An 18,793-nucleotide genomic window follows, 5' to 3' on the forward strand; every position below is an offset into this window, starting at 1 on the left:
TCCTTTTTGTCCTGGCCCATATAGATATGTTGTTGAAAGGTATATATTCCAAAGGATATTTTGAAATTCTGATGTGAATCAGATCCAAATTACATAGGAATTTTTAGTTTCCCTTCAGGCATAATAGATTATCTTGGATTGGGGTGGTGTGACATGTTATTTAAGAGAAGAAAGATGATTGTCCAATAGCTCCATAAATAGTATTGCCAACTGTCCTGGTTTGAAAAAGTCTAACAGTATTTAATTTGGAATAATTAATGAAATTATGGTATATTTGGGAACAAGTAGGTATTAAGAGTGAAATATTTTGTTTAAAGAAATGTAGTAATTTATTTTCATGTCCCCATCATAATAATTAATCTTAACAGGTTATCATTAATTACTCTTTACTGTGTTTTTCATTGTCCAGAATAAATGGCCTGGTTTTTATTCACCATCCCTTGTCTTTGGTCCCCCCCTCCGTCCAACCCGCCCTTTTTTCTTCCTTTACCCATTGATTTGCCTCTTTGAATCATATTTTCAGCAAACTAATTGAAAGATGAGTTAATATAGCCATTGTTGTTAAATAAAAGTACTTTTTAGAGCTGTTAGTACACAGGCTTATATAAAATTTGTGTTCGTGGTAAAGAATGTGTTAAATGAGATTAGAAGATAATTTTATTTTTCTCATTCAGTGGCTTAATCATTTTTTACTATAATTTGTGTCTTTTGCCAGATGTGTAATAATTGTATTTATTTCATTGCCAACTTTAGCAAAAGGTTTATTCTATAGTGTATAGAATTTATTGATGTTTTTACCTTAAAATGAAATCTAAATTGATCTTAAACAAATACATTATGTACCTTCAAAAAATTACAGTAAAATATCTGAAATTTGTACTGTAGTAAAAATTTGTAAGAAGAATCTGGCCTTAAATTCTGTGAATTGGGAATTGTTTTGGTTATTAAATGACCAATTTCCATTTTAGTATGAATTGAACCCTTTTTTAACTTATTAGAGAAAGCTTTTACAGGGAACAAAAGAATTCAGTGTATTTATAAAATGACCATTAGTTATGAAATTATAAAATGTATCTATAAAATCAAATTCAAAACATGTTTCTTTACCATTTGTAGTATTTCTAGTCTTATCATTGACCACAATTGTATGAAAAGTAAACTGTTTCAAGACAGATAAGAAAAGTTATTTGGATCATTACCTATTAAAAATGATTACTTGTGTTGATATTTTTGATATGAGAGACCACAGTCACTCCATAGAAAAGTTTTATATAAGCTTTACTATATTTACTTCCAATCAGAATTCCAATTTTCTTCTTTCATTCTAGGGAACAATGTTTCAATAAATATTGAGGTAGACCCCAGGCATCCCACTATGCTTCCTGAGTGCTGCTTTCTTGGAGCTGACCATGGTATGAGATCTCAGATTTAAATGTTTTTAAAAGAATCATATTTAATCTAAGATAAGATATTAACATGCTAATGGTAATTATTTTGAATGAAAATGTCTCATTCTAAACTGTATACTTTTGTGTTTTAAAAATATAAATATATATTTAAAATCTATATGATTTGGATGTTGTAATCAAGTAGTTAAGAAGCAAATCCTGTGCCAAATTCTGTGGCTTTACGAAATGAAAGAAGCAAACCCTAAATTTTTTTTTTGCTTTTGTTTTGTTAACATCTGAAGTGGTAAAACCGCTGGGAATTAAGCTGAGCAAGAATATACATTTATGGTAAGTATCTTGGCAGTATAATTGTTACCTTTCTATGATTTTACAAATTTAATAGGAAAAAAAAATTTTTTTTTTTTTTAAATGCTTTCAGGGATCCAGAAAACAGTCTGTTGCAAAACTTGAAAGATGTTTTAGAAATTGATTTTCCAGCTCGTGCTATCCTGGAAAAATCTGTAAGTTGTTCCAGTGCTTTGATATTGCAGATAGTGTTGTGTAATGAAAGTGAAATGCTCTTTTAGGCACGAGAGAAAAATAAGTCTGAAAAGGGAGGGAATTGGAGGGGTATTATAACACAAACTTCTGAACTGCAAGCAACAGATGCATCAAAGAACTTGGTAACTTTTGACTGGTGGTTATAAAGTGGACTTTCTCCGTTGTCTTCCTGGCAGTAAAGTGATTAATAACAGGCATCTTGATTAGTAAAAATAGAGGGAAAGGTCCAGAGTAGCTGATGAGTACTATCTGCTTATGGATAATTGAAATAAAGTTCTAATTAGCTTCACGTAAGTATTTGTGAAGGATGGCAATACGGTTTTTCAAAATTGAACAGGTATCACTACATTGCAATTATAATAAACTTAGAATTGATTTTTGACAAAATTACTAAGGTGTAGAGCACTCAAAGTAAGGGGATGTTTTTGCCTCTTCTAGTTACAGAATTTTGAAGTTTAATAATCACTAGCTAATGTCAAGTGTTATCCTTCACATATTACAGTGAAATAATGGGCATACATTGATGATGTATGACTCGGGAAAATTACTAAAGGCCCAGCATCTTTTCAGATCAAAGTGGAATCTGTTCTTTTAGTGTATCTGTGTGTTATTTAATGAAAAAGGAAACAGTCTTATAAATAGCTCTTCTAGGTGTTAAGCAGTGATGTGATTGTATTTCCTATGCTAATGATATATTTACCTTTATAAAAACTGTGTTCATAAAAATTTTTAATGTCTCTACCATATTATTTATTCCTTCTTATCTCACGTTAACACATACACTTACAAATATTTCTTTTCTTTTGAAGGATTTCACTATGGATTGTGGAATTTGTTATGCTTATCAACTTGATGGTGCAATTCCTGATCAAGTGTGTGATAATTCCCAGTGTGGGCAACCTTTCCATCAAATATGCTTGTATGAGGTAAAAATTAAATAAATTAAAAATAACATCAGCCAACTTTGTTCCACTAACACTGAATATAGCATGTAGGCATGTTTGAAATGCATAGGATCTAAAATCTATTTAGTCAATAGTGATGGCCTCTTTTGCCATTAACTGCTTTTATCAGTTTATTCCAGATGCTCATATGCTTCATTTATCCATCATAGTTACTAATGAGTGAAGAAATGTCTTAAAGTTTAGCATCTAAGAAGGGAGAAAATGTACGCAGAATATATTCATGGACTAGTTTATTGACGCAAACTAAACTCTTGGTACATTAGAGTCTTTTAGTAAATACCTCATGTAACTGCAAAGTCTCTAGACTCATTTTGGTATTAGTGGCAGTGGCGATAAGGAGAAAGGGAATTAGTACTTACAAAGTAAGTATCTGCTATTTTCCAGGTTAGAGTAAAGTATAGACTAAATGCAATAATCCTACTTTTGATATTAAGAACAATGCTTTTTGTGATCTTAACATCTCACAGCACTCTCAGGCAATGCCATTTTATTTACTGTATCTGAAGCCTGCTTTCTTCCGTGTCTTTAGTCATTTGCTCTCTCTAACACTCATCTGAGTGTACAGGTGATACATGGTTAACTATATGTGGATCAATGTAAGAAATACCTTGCATTTCTACAGTGCTTTCAGTTTAAAGAGTCTTCCTTAATATCACCTCTTTATTGTTGCGATTACTGTTAGAAATTGCAGCTGCTGCTGTCTGCACTTCAACAGTGGGAAACTTAGCTACTGGGACATTAATTTACTTTATATAAAATCAGAATATTAGGTACAATTACAGAATTGGGAGATACCATGTACTTTTTTTTGAAATAATGAATATGTAGTTATTTTTTTAAAACGCACTGCTTGCAATTAATAGATTGAGATTTAACCCACTTTTAGCAATTAAGGAAGGACTAGAAATTAAGAACTAAATCTTCAAGGGACATAGTACTTATTAGTTTACAGGCATTCTTAATTTGTAATTAAGGATCTATTATTGCATAGAATGTTACTTTTTTTTTGTGTATGCCATTTGGTGGTAGAGAAATAACTTTCATCAAATTCTTAAAGGGGCCCGTAATTTGGTTATAAACCATGTTGATTTGCCCTTCATATCTAGCATATTAATAGTCTAGTATTGGCTCAGAAAATGTACCCTCTATTTTTGCAAAACATAATTAAATCTTCATGATTAAAAGTATAACACATGAAAAATGTTAATTTGGAATATCTCTAATTTACTGTAAGCATGTTGACTCTGCTCATCTTTATATAATCTTTTCTTTTTAAATCTTCAGTGGTTGCGAGGACTACTGACTAGTAGACAGAGTTTTAACATTATCTTTGGTGAATGTCCATATTGTAGTAAGGTAAGCAAATCATTGATCACTTCCTGAAGTATGGCTAGCTTTTAGTAATGTATTTTAGAAGATAGATATCTATGTGGCTTATTTAAAACTTTCAAAAACATCTGTTATTCCTATAAGATATATTTTGCTTTTAATAATAAAAAAAAAAAGTAACCACTTTCTAGATTTCCTAGGTGAGATGAAACTTCAGAAAAATATTTTTCAAACTATAACATGATACTATTTCTAGTACAAGGACATTTTATTTTTACAGTTAACTACAAAGTTTCTTTGTTAAAATGTATTCTCTGTTTTTCTAAGCCAATTACCTTGAAAATGTCTGGGAAGAAATCCTGAAATGAGAACATAATATTTCTGTGAAGAACTGGAAACTTAAAATTTTACCAAAAGGATTTTATCTATCTTCAGAGAAAATACAGAGTGAGAAATACTAAAATCAAAAGAAAAAGTATGATTAAGCTGTAACGGTACACATCTGCCTTTGTCTCTTCACTAAGAGTGAACTGGGAAATTGTAGGCCAAAGTCCTCTACAACTTTCTAAGTCTGTGATGCTCATTCTGATTGTGGAAGTATCATATGTATACCAGTATGGAGATTCTGACTTGCTGAATATATCTGGACTGGTAAAATCTTGATGATATTCATGAAATGCATTTGGGAGTTGTATACAGCTGGATTTTTGTGGGGAACTTTTTACTTCATTGAGAAATTCTTGAGGCTCATGATATATTTGTCTTCTCCTTGAGCTTTCCTATGGAAAAATACATATATAGTTTGTTATTCAAGTATTTATTATGTGTACTCTATAAGAATGCTAAGAAAAACTTGGTATACAGCATGATCAAGATTTTGTGCACATGGTTTTCTGAGAAATTAATTTTTAGGGAAAGATCCTGGATATTAGAGTTTATAAAATCCTGACATCCAATAATGAAACCTGATTGATTTGACTGGTTCTTTGAAACTACGTTAGCTAGGCCAGCTCTTAAATAATTTCTAATGCAAAGTATAAAATTTTAAAGAAAATTTTCATCTAGATGCATATTTTTAAAAAGTGTCCTTGACATTTACTTAACTTTACATTATGCACATATGCCTAAGATCTGTGTTTTTAATCTAATAATAGGATAGAATATTGAAAGTGAATTTTCTTGGCAAGACAAAAAACTTGGTTTAATCTTATAGGAGTAAGTAAGTTAGTTGTATTTGGAAGCTTTTGGTTAATAATTAATATAAAATATAATCATTCTCAACCTTTTGCATACCTTGGTAACTCAGAGGCTATACACAGCCAGAGGAATTGCCCCAGAGGAGAATATTGTGGCATACCTTTTGGAAAGCTACAGCTACAGACCAACCACTATAGACTAAGTCAACATTGACATAAAACCAAAACTTAGTTGTAAGAAAGTTTTAGGAACTGCTTCAAAGTTTTCAGTATTATTACTTTGGCCAAAGCCTCAAGAATCAGTTTCTTGCTCACCATCTAAGTGGCTTAAAGTCAAAAGTTGTTCTATTTCTGCTTCACCTTGGTGACCTGGGCTGCCCGCTCCTCATACCATTTTTCAAATAAATTAAAAGAGAAACTTACAAAACTAGACAAAATATTTTAATCCTCCTCCTTGTTAATTTCATCCAGACCATCTGATGCAGTGCCATTGTTCAGAGCAGCCACCTCTAAATAGCCATCCCCCCCCCCCCCCCTTTTCAGGAACCAAAGTTTTAGAAGGTCAGAAATGACTTCTGAAACAAGAGAGACGTTTAGGAGGCTCTTAAGCTTTCCTCATTGAAAAAAAAATTACTTGGAGTTAGGTAACTAACTTTAAAATACTCTTTAAAACCTGAGAGCTAATAATACAGTTTTCCTAAAGTTCTGTTAGCTCTATTACTAAAAGCAAAATAAGTGAGGAGTTACTCCGATGGGCCCCATAAGCATTTTCTTCCATAAAGAAAAAGAAAAATGCCATCAAATGGTATATTTCTAAAGTCCCAGTGAACTTAAGCAGCATTTACATATTACTTACTTGATTGTGGAAGTGGGAGGTGGGTGTCAAGAATAGTCAAGTTATTAAAACTTTAAGATACAATTGTGTCTACTGTGTAATTACCTAGTCTCTCTTTAAGCAACAACAAATGATTTCAATAGGAAGACCCTCATTAAAGGATTTAACCACCAGCTGTCCAGATGATAAATCTGATTAAAAAAGACAGTCTATGGCAAGGATCAGCAAAATGTGGCGCATTGGTTAGCTTCCTGTTTTGTGAATAAACTTGTGTACAATACAGCCACACTTGTTTTTATTGTCTAAAGTTGTTTCTGTACTACACTAGCAGAGTTTAGTAGTTGTGACAGACTGTATGGACCATAAGACTAAAATATTTACTATTTGGTATTTTAAGAAAAGGTTTGCTGGCCCTTGATCTGTGGCATTGTTTTTCAAACATTTTAAAGTATTTTGGGATGTAGTTAACATGTAGCTCTCACTCAACAGATGTGGGGTGAGACCAGACATTCTGTGTTTCTGAGAAGCTCCAAGTGCTATCAGTACCACCAAAGTCTAAAGATCTCACTATGTGTAACTACGGCATAAGGAGATGCAATCTATTTTGCTAGAGCAGTAATTCTCAACCTGGGGCAGTTTTGCCCCTGCTAGGAGACATATAGCAATTTTTATAGGCAATTTTGGTTGACACAGCTGGGAAGGGTACTACTGGCATCTAATGGGTAAAGGCCAGGGGATGCTGTTAAAAATCCTACAGTACACAGGGCAGCCCCTGTACAACAAAGAATGATCCAGTCCAATATATCAATAGTGCTGCTGTTGAGAAACCCTGCACTAGAGTGGTTTTTAAGCTTGAACGCACATTAGAATCAACTGGGGAACTTTTAAAAATATCAATGCCATTTCTAGTTGTGGTCATGAGTAACAAGCATCACACTCCTGCCATAAAAATCTATGAAATAACTAACTACAAAACAATAAAACTGGACATAATACATGAAGCAACTGTAATCAGATACTGAAAACAGTCAAGGTTGTATGTGATTGATAGATACTTGAGGAAAGGAGACAACCCAGATCCCAAAACGGCCACAATTCAGGATTAAGTTTACTCCAGACCAGCCCCAAAAAGCCCAACTAGAAGTAACAGCATGATCAAGTTGAACCACCAGAACTGCCTGCCTGCCAGAACAAAACTCAAAACTCTTTTTAAAGAAATATAATAAAAGTCAGAGTCTTCAAAAACAAAGCATCTAAAATATTCAGCACACTATACAAATTTACTACACATGAGAATCAGGACAATGTGATGACTCAGAAGGAGGAGAAAAAAGAGTCATTAGAAACAGAGATGACCCAGATAGTGGAATTGGCAGACAAGGACTGTAAAACATATACCTAAATATGTGCAAGGACTTACAGGAAACTTGAACCTGCTTAGTGAACAGACTGCAGAATCTCACCAAAGAAATGAAAAATCTAATGCAGTTCTAGAGCTGAAAAATACAATATATAAAATGAAAACTTCAATGGATGGGATTTATAGCTGATTAGACAGTGCTGAAAAGAAGATCAATCAACTTGGGGTCTGGGAAAAGAAAATCTCCACACTGAAGCACAGCAAGATAAAAGATTGATTTTAAAAATGAACAGAGCCTTAGTTACCTGTGAAACAAGGTAAATCATTCTAACATACTTGTTTTTAGAGTTTCAAAAGGAAAGGTAAGAGGGATGAAGGCATGAAACTAATTGAAGAAATCATAGCTGAAAACTTCTCAAATTTGATGACAAAAACCAACCCCCAGATAAAACGAGCTCAAGAACCACAGAATAAACACAAAAGCAAGTCTTAGAAACTGTCAGAGAAAAGATACATTACGTATAGGGCCAACAATAAGATTAAACTAACTTCTCAGAAAAAAAAAAATGCATCCAAGAGGACAAGGACACAGCACCTTTAAAGTTCCAAAAGACAATTCTTTACCAAATATATCTTTCAAAAATAAAGGTAAGGATCATATAGTTCCAGACAATATGGAGTAAGTGAATTCCACCTTATTCCTCCTGCTAATTACAACTAATGACTAGGCAAAAATCAACTAAGCACTCGGAAATTTGGAGAAAAGAGGGCAGTCTGGCTAGGGACCTCAGGATGTAAGTGATGACCTAGCCATGATTCCATCCCCTCACTCCTGCCTTTTCTTTGATGCTTCCTATATAACCTGGCCTGGGCTACAAAGCAGCGTACAATCTGGAAACACTAATATGCCTGGACAAAAAAGCCCAAGAAAAGCCTGTTTTCTCTAACAAAGATCCAAGGAGAGCAGCTCTACAGACAGAACATTTTTGACTTTATCTGCCCTACTGCAGGTGAACAACATGAAAAAAAGCTGCACCCCTCCCACTTCCCTCCAGGTTGTGGTAGAAACTGGAGTAGAGCCTAGTGAACCATCACCACCTTGGGCTAACAGGCAGCAGCCCTCCTCCGCCCCACCCCCACTTGGCATTGTGGAGACTGGAGCAGAGCCCTGTCAACCATCCGCATGCTAACATGGCAGCACCCTACCTTACAGAGTGTTGCGGAGACTGTGAGGTGGAGTCCCGTCAACCATTCGCACCCTGCACTAGGTACTTGATTCTTTTAGTTGCTATTGTAAATGGAATTTTTTTAATTGCCACCTCAGTTAGCTCATTCCTAGTGTATAGAAACACTACTGATTTTTGTGTGTTGATCTTGTATCCCGCCAGTTTATTGTTTATTGGTTTGAGTAGCTATGTTGTAGATTTCTTGGGATTTACCAAATATAGGATGTCATCTGCAAATAATGAGAGTTTTACTTTTTCCTTTCCAATTAGAATGCCTTTTATTTCTTTTTCTTGCCTAATTGCTCTTGTGTCAAGCATAATGTTGAGTAACAGTGGTGACAGTGGGCATCCCTGTCTCTTTCCCAATCAGAGGGTAAGCTTCCAGTCTCCCCACTGAGTTCAATGTTTACTGTGGATTTTTCATATACACCCTGTATCATAATTGAGGGTTTCCTTTGCTTCCTGCTTTTAGACGTGTTTTTATCAAGAAAGGATGCTGAATTTTGTCAAATGCCTTTTCAGCATCAATCAAGATGATCATGTGATTTGTTCCCTTTTGATTTGTTAATATGCTGCCTAACATTATTAACTGATTTCCTTGTGTTGAACCACCCTTGCATGCCTGGAATAAACCCCACTTGGTCATGGTATTTAAATCTTTCGATGTCTGTTTCGATTCAATTTGCAAATATTTTGTTGAGAATTTTTGCTTCTATATCCATTAGGGAGATTGGTCTATAGTTTTCCTTTCTTGTAATATCTTTATCAGACAATGTATCGCTTCTTCAATTTTTTGGAAGAGTTTGAGCTGAAAGGTGTTAATTTTTCTTGGAATGTTTGATTAAATTCCCCTCTTAAGTCATTTGGCCTTGAGCTTTTCTTTGTAGGCAAGTTTTTGATGACTGACTGAATCTCTTTACTTGTGGTTTGTTGAGGTCTCTTATTTCTTCATGAGTCAGTATGGGATGTTCGTGTGTTTATAAGAAATTGTCCATGTTATCTAAGTTGTCTAGTTTGTTTGCATACAATTGTATGTAGTATCTTTTTATGATCTTTTTTATCTCTTCAGGATCTATGGTAAGGATCACTCATTTCTGATTTTATTTATTTGCATCTTCTCTCTTTCTGACTTGTCAGTCTAGCTAAGGGTTTGTCAATCTTGTTGCGTTTTCAAAGAACCAACTTTTGGTTTCATTGATTCTATTTTTTTCCCCCAATTCATTTATTTCTGCTTTGTTCTTTGTTACTGTTCTTCTACTTGCTTATTAGGATTAGTTTGCTGCTCTTTTCTCTAGTTTCTTCAGTTGTTTAATTAGGCCTTTGGTTTTAGCTCTGTCTTACTTTGTAATGTAGGTGTTTAGAGCTATAAATTTCCCTCCCAGAACCACCTTTCTGCATCCCATTAGTTCTGATATGTTGTATTCTTGTTTTCATTCATCTTCAGATACTTACTGATTTCTCTTGCATTTCTTCTTTGAACCACTGATTGTTTCAGTGTGTCATTTAACCTCATATATTGTGAAAATTCCGGTTGTTTGGTGGTTATTGATTTTCAACTTCATTCCATTTTGATCAGAGGATGTGCTTTGAATAATTTCAGTCTTTTTAAAATTCTTAACATTTGTTTTGTGCCCCAGCATATGATCTATCCTGGAGAATGTTCCATGAGCACTTGAGAAGAAAGTATATCCTGTTGTTTGGGATGCAATGATCTATTTATGTCTGTAAGGTCCAATTCGTTTATATTTGTATTTCCTTATTGATCCTCTGTCTAGATGATCTCTCTCTATTGAAGAGTGTTGAAGTCTCCCACTATTGATGTAGAAACGTCTAATACTCCCTTCAATTTTGCCAGTGTTTGCCTCAAAGGTACTTTGGAGGACCTTTATTAGGTGCATAAATATTTATGATACTTCTTGATGAATTGCCCCTTTTATTAACATATAATGTGTCCTTCTCTGTCTCTTATGATACTTTTGCATTTAAAGTCTATTTTATCTGAAAAGTGTAGCTACCCAGCTTTTTAATTATTGCTTGTGTGGCATATCTTTTCCATCCATTCACTTTCAGTCTATCTGTATCTTTGAGTCTAAATTGAGTCTCTTGTAAACAGCATTTAGATGGATCATTTTTTCATCCATTCTGCCAATCTGTGTCTTTTGATTGGGGAGTTTAATCCATTAACATTCCATGTTATTACTGTAAAAGCTGTCCTTCTACCATTTTATCCCTTGGCTTTTATTTGTTTAGTATTTTTCTCCTCCAAGCCTCTTTTTTCTTGTTTTCCCGCCCACAGAACTCCCTTTAGTGTTTTTGCAGGGCAGGTCTCTTCTTAACAGATTATCAGCATTTGTTTATCTGTGAAAATTTTAAACTCTCTCTCACTTTAAAGGAAAGCTTTGTTGGATACAGAATTTTTGCCAGGCAGTTCTTTCAGAATCTTAAATAGATCATACTACTTCCTTGTCACCTCCATGGTGCCCAACAGGTAGTCAGTGCTTAGTCTAACCTGGTTTCCCTTGTATGTGTGTATCTCTTTTCTCCTGCTGCTCTCAGAGCTGTTTCCTTATCTTCAGCATTTGATATTTTAATTAGTATGTGTGTTGAAGTGGGTCTGTTTGGATTTATTGTATTTGGAGCTCCTTGGCCTTCTCTGATTTGCATATTTATGTCTTTTAAAAGGGTTGGGAAGCTTTTCCCAGTTATCTCCTCAAATTTCTTAGCCCTTTACACTTCCCTTGTCCTTCTGGGATACTAGTGATTCTTACATTTGTGTACTTCGTGTTGTCCATCATTTTCCTGAGAGCCAATTCACATTTTTCCATCTTTTTCACCATTTGTTCTTTTGTGCATTTGAATTCAGTTGCTGTGTCCTCTAGTTCTGCCTCTTCAAATCTGCTGTTTTGTGCCTCTAGTATATTTTTACTTTGACTTACAATATCTTCCATTTCCACAAGATCTGCTATTTTTCTATTTATTCTTTTAAATTCTTTATGCTCTTCTTGTGCTGTATTCATATCCTTCATCTCTTTAGCCAATTCATTGATGTTATTTAGGACGTTTGTTTGAACATCTTTATTTAGCTTTTCCGAACTATGTGTCTCCTCCAGCTTTTTAATTTTATCATTTGGCTTTGCCATATCTTTCTTCTTCATATGGTTTATGATTTTTTTTGTTGGTTTCTTAGCATTTGATTATCTTGATAAAGTTATTTTGAAAGTTGGTTTCCCTCACTCATCAAAGATTTTGTTTTTCCTTGGGTTTGCTTTGAAGATGTCCTCTGCCTCTTGGTTTGTCAGTAATTCCCAGCCAAACCAAGGCTAGGGCCTAACTCAGGGCAGTGAAGCCCTTTTCAGAAATCTGTTGGAGGCTGGGCAGAGAAGAGCTTGCCAGTGTGCACTTTCCCAGTCTTCCCAGCAGATGGTACTCTTCAGCCACCTCTTCCCCCCAACCCTGCCTCTCCCTGACTGCCACAGCCCACTGGGCAGGATCCAGACAAGGTGAAAACCCAGGGCAGGCCACAGGCTCCCAGGTGTGATGGAATTTGCTGGCTCCTGGGGGTGGGGAATGTGCATTGTACACCATGGCAAAGACTCCAGCTTGTAGGTGTGTTGGGTCTGATGATTCCCAGACTCCTGGGTGAAAAGACTGGCTGCAGGACTGGAAGATTCTCTTTTACCAGCCTAGAGCTGGCACAGGTGTGCTCTGCTTTTCATCAGCCAGCAAGGCCGCCTTGGGAGTGGGGGAAGGGCGCTTGGCCTAGAAATGTAGCTGCCTGCCCCCGCCTCTGCTTGTGTACGCAGTGAGCACCCTGAGATCCCCCCTGCAGACATTTAAAGGATTTAAATAAGGGAATGCTGTGAATAATTCTATACACATAAATTTGAGAACTTGGATGAAATAGATCAATTCTTAGAAGACCAAACCTAACTTAAGGTGAAATAGGTCAGTGGTTGGCAAACTGTGGCCCATGGGCCATATCCAGAGTTCCACCTGGTTTTTTTATAGCTTACAAACAAAGAATGGTATGGCTGGAAAAAATCAAATATTGTATGACATTTTCATTGTGTGACTCCAATTTTAGTGCCATAAGCTTTACTGGCTCACAGCCATACTCATTTGTTCACGTATTGTGTGTGGCTGGCTCCTTTTGTGCTACATTGCAGAAGTAAATAGTTGTGACAGGTTGTGTGACCTGCTAAACCTGGGTATTTACTATCTGGCCCTATGCAGAAAAGTTTGCCCACTCCTGAAATAGATAATCTGAATTGTTTTAGTAAAGAAACTGACTTCATAGTATAAAAACCTGAAAAAGAAATATCCAAACCCAGATTTATCACTGGTGAATTCTGCCAATTCCATTCCAGAAATTAGAAGAGGAACGGTGACTTCTCAACATTTTATCAGGCCAGCATTACCCTGATACTAAAACCAGAAAAAAACAGTAAGAAAGAAGACAATTACAGACTAATAGCACTCATGAAAACAGATGCAAAATCCTCAGTAAAATACTTGCAAATTGAATTCAGCAATATATTAAAAAACAAAGACACCATGACCAAATGGGGTTGACTACAGGAATGCAAGACTGGTTCAATATTCAAGAGTTAGTCAATGTCATCCACCACATAACCAGCCTAAAAAATAAATAAATAAATAAATACCCCATGATCATATGATCATATCAATTAATGCAGAAAAAGCATTTGAAGAATTCAGTACCCATTCATGATAAAAACTTGTGGTACATTAGAAATAAAAAGGAAGCTTTTTCAACTTGGTAAATAACATCTACAAAACACCTACAGCCAACATCATACTAAATGGTGAGAGGCTGAATGCTGTCCCCTAAGATCAAGACCAAGGCAAGGATGTCTGCTCTCACCACTCCTATTCAACGTGGTACTGAAAGTCCTAAAGTAAGTACAATAAAGCAAAGAAAGTAACTAAAAGTCATACATATTATTATACATAAAGCTCCCCCTATTTGCAGATGACATTATTGTCTACATAGAAAATCCTAAGGGATTCACACACACACACACACACACACAAAGTTCTAGAACCAATAAATTAGTTGCACATTACAAATTACAAGGTCAACACATAAAACATTTCTATATACTATCCATTTATAGCTGGAAACCAAAATTTTGAAAAAAAGTTATTTGATAATGAAATACTTAGCTATAAATCCAACAAAAATGTATAGGATGCTGCAAACTATAAAACAGTAATGAAAGAAGGGCTTAAATAAATGTGGGTTCATGGCCTGAAAAACAACATAATAAATATGTCAGTCCTACTCAAAATATTTATAGGTTTAATACAGTCCCTGTCAAACTCCAAGCAGGTTTTTTGGGGGGGATGGGGTGTGGGAGTATGGATTGTAATATTTATTTGGAAAGGCAGAAGAACTAGAATAGATAAAACAATTTTGAAAAAGAATTTTGAAAACAAGTTGCAAGAGTCACTATCCAATGTTATGATATTTATGGCTTAAAGTAATCAAGACTATGTGTTATTAATGGAAAGACAGACACAAAGATCAATAGAACAGAACAGAGCCCAGAATTAGACTCACACGAGCACAGGCAATAGATTTTTTTATAAAGGTACAAAAGCAATTGAATGAAGAAAGGATACTTTTTTAACAAATGGTATTGGAAAAAGTGGGTAAACGTATCCTTTCTTCATTTAATTTAATTTATTTAATAATTTTGCATAACACAAAAAGTGAATCAACCTAAACCTCACACCTTATACTATCATTAACTCAAAATGCATCACAGACTTAAACATAAAATGTAAAAATGTAAACCCTGCAAAAGAACATAGGAGAAAATCTTTTTGACCCTAAATTAGGTAAAGAGTTCTTAAACTTGACACCAAAACCTTAACAGTAAAATAAAAGATCAACAAATTGAATGACAAATAAGCCCATGAAATGGTGTTCAACATTGCTACCCACTAGGGAAATGCAAATTAAAGCTACAAGCAGATACCACTACATACCTACTAAAATGGTTAAAATAAAGAAATACTGACCATTCCAAGTGCTAGAAAAGCTCTACTCTTGGGTATTTTCCCTAGAGAAAGAACTAAAACCTGCTTATGAGTGTTTATAGCAGATTTATGTGTATAGCTAAAAACTGGAAATAATCCAAACGTTCTTCAACAGTACATCCCTCCTTCAGAATACCAGTCAGCAATAAAAGGGAGAGAACTACTGATACATACATAGCTTTGGTGGAATGCAAGGGCACTGTGAATGAAAAAAGGCAATTTCAAAAGATTAGATACTATATTTTTCTTTTTATATGATGTTCTTGAAATGACAATTATAGAGAGGCAGAACATATCAAAAAAGAAAACCCAGGGTCTTGGATTGGGGGAGAGTGTCACTATAAAAGAGTAGTATGGAAGAGTTTCTTTGTGATAGTGGAACAGTTCTGTATGTTGACTGTGGTGTGGTTACCAAATCTAAAGAAACTCTGTGGGCACATGCACACCCAAAAGAATGCATTAAAAACTGGTGATATCTGAATAAGGTCTTTATTTTATAGCAGTGTACCAATGTCAGTTCCTTGGTTTTGATAACTATATATGGTTAGGTAAGATGTTTTTATTGGGGGAAGCTGGGTAAGGGTACATGGGAACTCTCTTGTCTCTGCAACTTCTATGTGAGTTTATAATTACTTCAAAATAAAATGTTAAAGAAAATACACACAAATAAATATAGTTTCAACTGTCCCCACCATTAAAAAAACAAAAAACAACATAGAATAAAGACATTTTAGACAGAAAGTAAGAGAAACAGCCTCCAGATCTACCCTACAATAAATGTTAAAAGGAATTTGAGGCTGAAAGAAAATAATACCAGATGTAAACTCAGATTATGAAGGAAAGATAAATGCCATTAACAGTAAATATGATGGTATAAACATAAGACTTTTTTCTACCTAATTTTTTATTTTCTTTGGGGAAAAAAACTAACTTCAACGCGACAATAATTATGTATTGAGGAATTTATCACATGTAAACGCAGAATGTATGACAATGTTGGCACAAAGGATGGAGAGAGGAAATGCAAGGATATTGTTGTAAGGTTCTTACATTACATGTGAAATGGTGTATTATTAAGTCAAGACAGATCGTTATATGATTAGTTAAAGGTGCATGATGTAATTTCTATAGCTGTGCTGTCCACTATGGTAGCTAGCCACATGTGATCTGGAAATATGACTAGTCTAAATTGAGACTTGCTGTCAGTGTGAAATACATACAGGATTTTGAAGACTTTATATGAAAAAAGAAAATATTTCCTTAAAATTTTTATATTCATTACAGTATTTTAGACATTGGTTTAATTAAAACATGTTATTAAAATAAATTTCACTTGTTTCTTTTTCCCTTTTTTAATGTGGCTACCAGAAGGTTATAAATTACATATGTGGCTTGCATTATATTTCTATATAGAGGTGCTCTACTAACAGGATTTGGCGAACTTTTTCTGTAAAATACCAGATAGTAAATTTTTCAGGTTTTGTAGGCTGCGTGGTCTCTGTTGCAACTACTCACTCTGTTGTTGTACCATGAAAGTAACCATAGACAATATGTAAGTGAATGAATATAGCTGCATTACAATAAAACTTTATTTACAAAGTAGGTGGCTGGCTAAAATTGGTCTATAAGCCATAGTTTTCTGATCCCTGCTGTAGAGCAAACACTAAAACAATAAGAACAAGAACAACAAAAAACCCAAGAGGTAGCTTAAAAAGCCAAGACAACAGAGAAAAATTTTCATTAATCCAAAAGAAGCAAGATGGAGGTAAAAAATAATTAAAGAACAAATGGGGCAAAAAAGAAAAAAAAAAAAAAAAAAAAGCAAATCACAAGATGGGAGATTTACACCCAACTATGGCAGTAATTACATTAAATAGAAATGGACCAATTAAAGGAATGGACCAATTAAAGGAAGGGCTTATCAGATTGAATAAAAAAGAAACGCCATCTACATGCTATTTACAAAAAAAACCCCACATAAGATAAAGAGAAACAGATGGACTAAAAGTAAAAGGATGGGAAAAGATATACCATGTAAATGGTAATTATAGAAAGCTGGAGTGATTGTAATAAAATCAGACAAAGTAGATATCATGAAAATGAGTATTACCAGAGGTAAGAATGTTTCATAATGATAAATAAGGCAATTCACCAAGAAGAGCTAACAGTACTATATCTGTATGCGCCTAATAACAGAACGTCAAAATCTATGAAGGAAAATCTTATAGAACTAAAGGCAGCAATAGACAAATCTACAATTTCAGTTGTGTATTTTAACACTCCTCTTGTTATTAACTGATAAAATGATGACAAAATAAAACAAAACATAAGGATATAGATTGGAACAACACTATTAAACAATTTAACCTGATTGACATTTATAGAATAATATATCCCAAACTGCAGAATATACATTGTTTATAAATCCGTGTGAACATACAGCAAGCTAAGCCTTGTGCTGGGCCATAAAACAAGTTTAAAGGAATTTCAGAGGACTGAAAAATACATGATATGTTGTGATGATAACAGAATTAAATTAGAAATCAGTAAAAGAAGGATACTCAGAAAATCTCAAAAACATCTAGGAATTAAATAACATGCTTTTAAATAATCCATGGGTCAGAGACAAGGAAAATAAGAAAATACATTTAACTAAATGATAGAGAAGAACAAATTAAACCAAAAATAAGTAGAAGGAAAGAAATGATAAAGAATGGATATTAAGAGCATTAGGAAATCGATCAACAGATTAAAATCAGCAAAACGAAAAAGTGGTTCTTTGAAAAGATCTCTAGAAATGATAAACTCCTAGGTGAGACTACCAAAGTACAGGGGGGGAAGAAACCCAAAGTTACAATTTTCAGGAATAAAAGAGGGGTGATTATACAAATATTGGAGATGTTAAAAGGACAATAAAAGTATACCATGAACAGCTTAGATAAATTCAACAATTTAGATGAGGTGGACAAATCCCTTCAAAAATACAAATTATCAAAAACTGACACAAGAAGAAAAAAGTCCAGCGATCACTAGATCTGCTATAGGAAATAAACTCATAATTTAAAAATTTCCTGCAACAAAGTTAGGGGCCCAAATGTTCTATACTTGCTATATTCTATCAACATTTAAGAAAGACAAATCTTACAAAAACATGTTCTAAAAATAAAGGGAATACTTCCAACTCATATAATGAGGGCTGCAGACCCTGAGAACAAATCTGAACAAGGATGTTACCAGGAAAGAAAATTTTAGACCAACATCTCTTATCAGTGTGAATATAAAAATACCTAATAGAATAATAGCAAACTGAATTCAGGAAGGTAACACATCATGATTAAGAAGGGTTTAGCATAGAAATTAAATGATTTAACATTTAAAAATCAATGTAATTCATGATGCCAGCAAAGCAGAAAAGCTATATGATCACTTCAGCAGATCTCAAGGATTGAATACCCATTCATGATTTAAGTTTTTTTTTTCCAAACAACTAATAGAAGGAAATTCCTTCAACCTGATAAAGATCAGTTATGAAAAACCTATAGCTAACATCATACTTAATATTGTGAAAGAATGAATGTTTTTCCCCTAAGATCAGGAACAACTCAATGTTGTACTAGAGGTCCTGGCAGGTATACTAAGGCAAGGAAAAAACAAGAGAAATAAATGAAAGGTATGTATGTTGGAAAGGAAGAAGTAAGACAGTCTCTAACATGACTAATTATGTAGAAAATCTTAAGGAATCTAAAAAACCACCTGAAATAATAAATGAATTTTGGAAGGTCCCAAGACACAAGGTCAATATACAAAATCAACTGTATTTCTATGTATCACCAATAAAACAACAGAATGCTTTTTTATATAAAAATA

The 18,793-nt window shown here is 34.2% G+C and overlaps 2 protein-coding genes across 10 annotated transcripts in view; one reads left to right on the forward strand and one right to left on the reverse strand.

The window, feature by feature from the left end:
* The window catches only part of FANCL (FA complementation group L), a 67,602-nt gene extending 61,046 nt beyond the window's left edge, over positions 1–6,556 (forward strand). For all 3 annotated transcript variants that reach the window (XM_037807132.1, XM_037807133.1, XM_037807134.1), the window contains 6 exons: positions 1,329–1,412; positions 1,691–1,736; positions 1,828–1,909; positions 2,759–2,875; positions 4,199–4,270; positions 4,571–6,556. In XM_037807132.1, the coding sequence (XP_037663060.1) occupies positions 1,329–1,412; positions 1,691–1,736; positions 1,828–1,909; positions 2,759–2,875; positions 4,199–4,270; positions 4,571–4,606 (437 nt within the window). In that variant the 3' untranslated portion in view covers positions 4,607–6,556. The remainder of the gene's footprint in view (positions 1–1,328; positions 1,413–1,690; positions 1,737–1,827; positions 1,910–2,758; positions 2,876–4,198; positions 4,271–4,570) is intronic.
* Positions 3,128–18,793, reverse strand: part of VRK2 (VRK serine/threonine kinase 2) — a 141,803-nt gene continuing 126,137 nt past the window's right edge. For all 7 annotated transcript variants that reach the window (XM_037807129.1, XM_037807125.1, XM_037807128.1 and 4 more), the window contains one exon: positions 3,128–5,022. In XM_037807129.1, coding sequence (XP_037663057.1) covers positions 4,675–5,022 — 348 coding nt within the window. In that variant the 3' untranslated portion in view covers positions 3,128–4,674. The remainder of the gene's footprint in view (positions 5,023–18,793) is intronic.

Source organism: Choloepus didactylus, chromosome 17, assembly GCF_015220235.1.
Source record: "Choloepus didactylus isolate mChoDid1 chromosome 17, mChoDid1.pri, whole genome shotgun sequence".
NCBI lineage: Eukaryota > Metazoa > Chordata > Mammalia > Pilosa > Megalonychidae > Choloepus > Choloepus didactylus.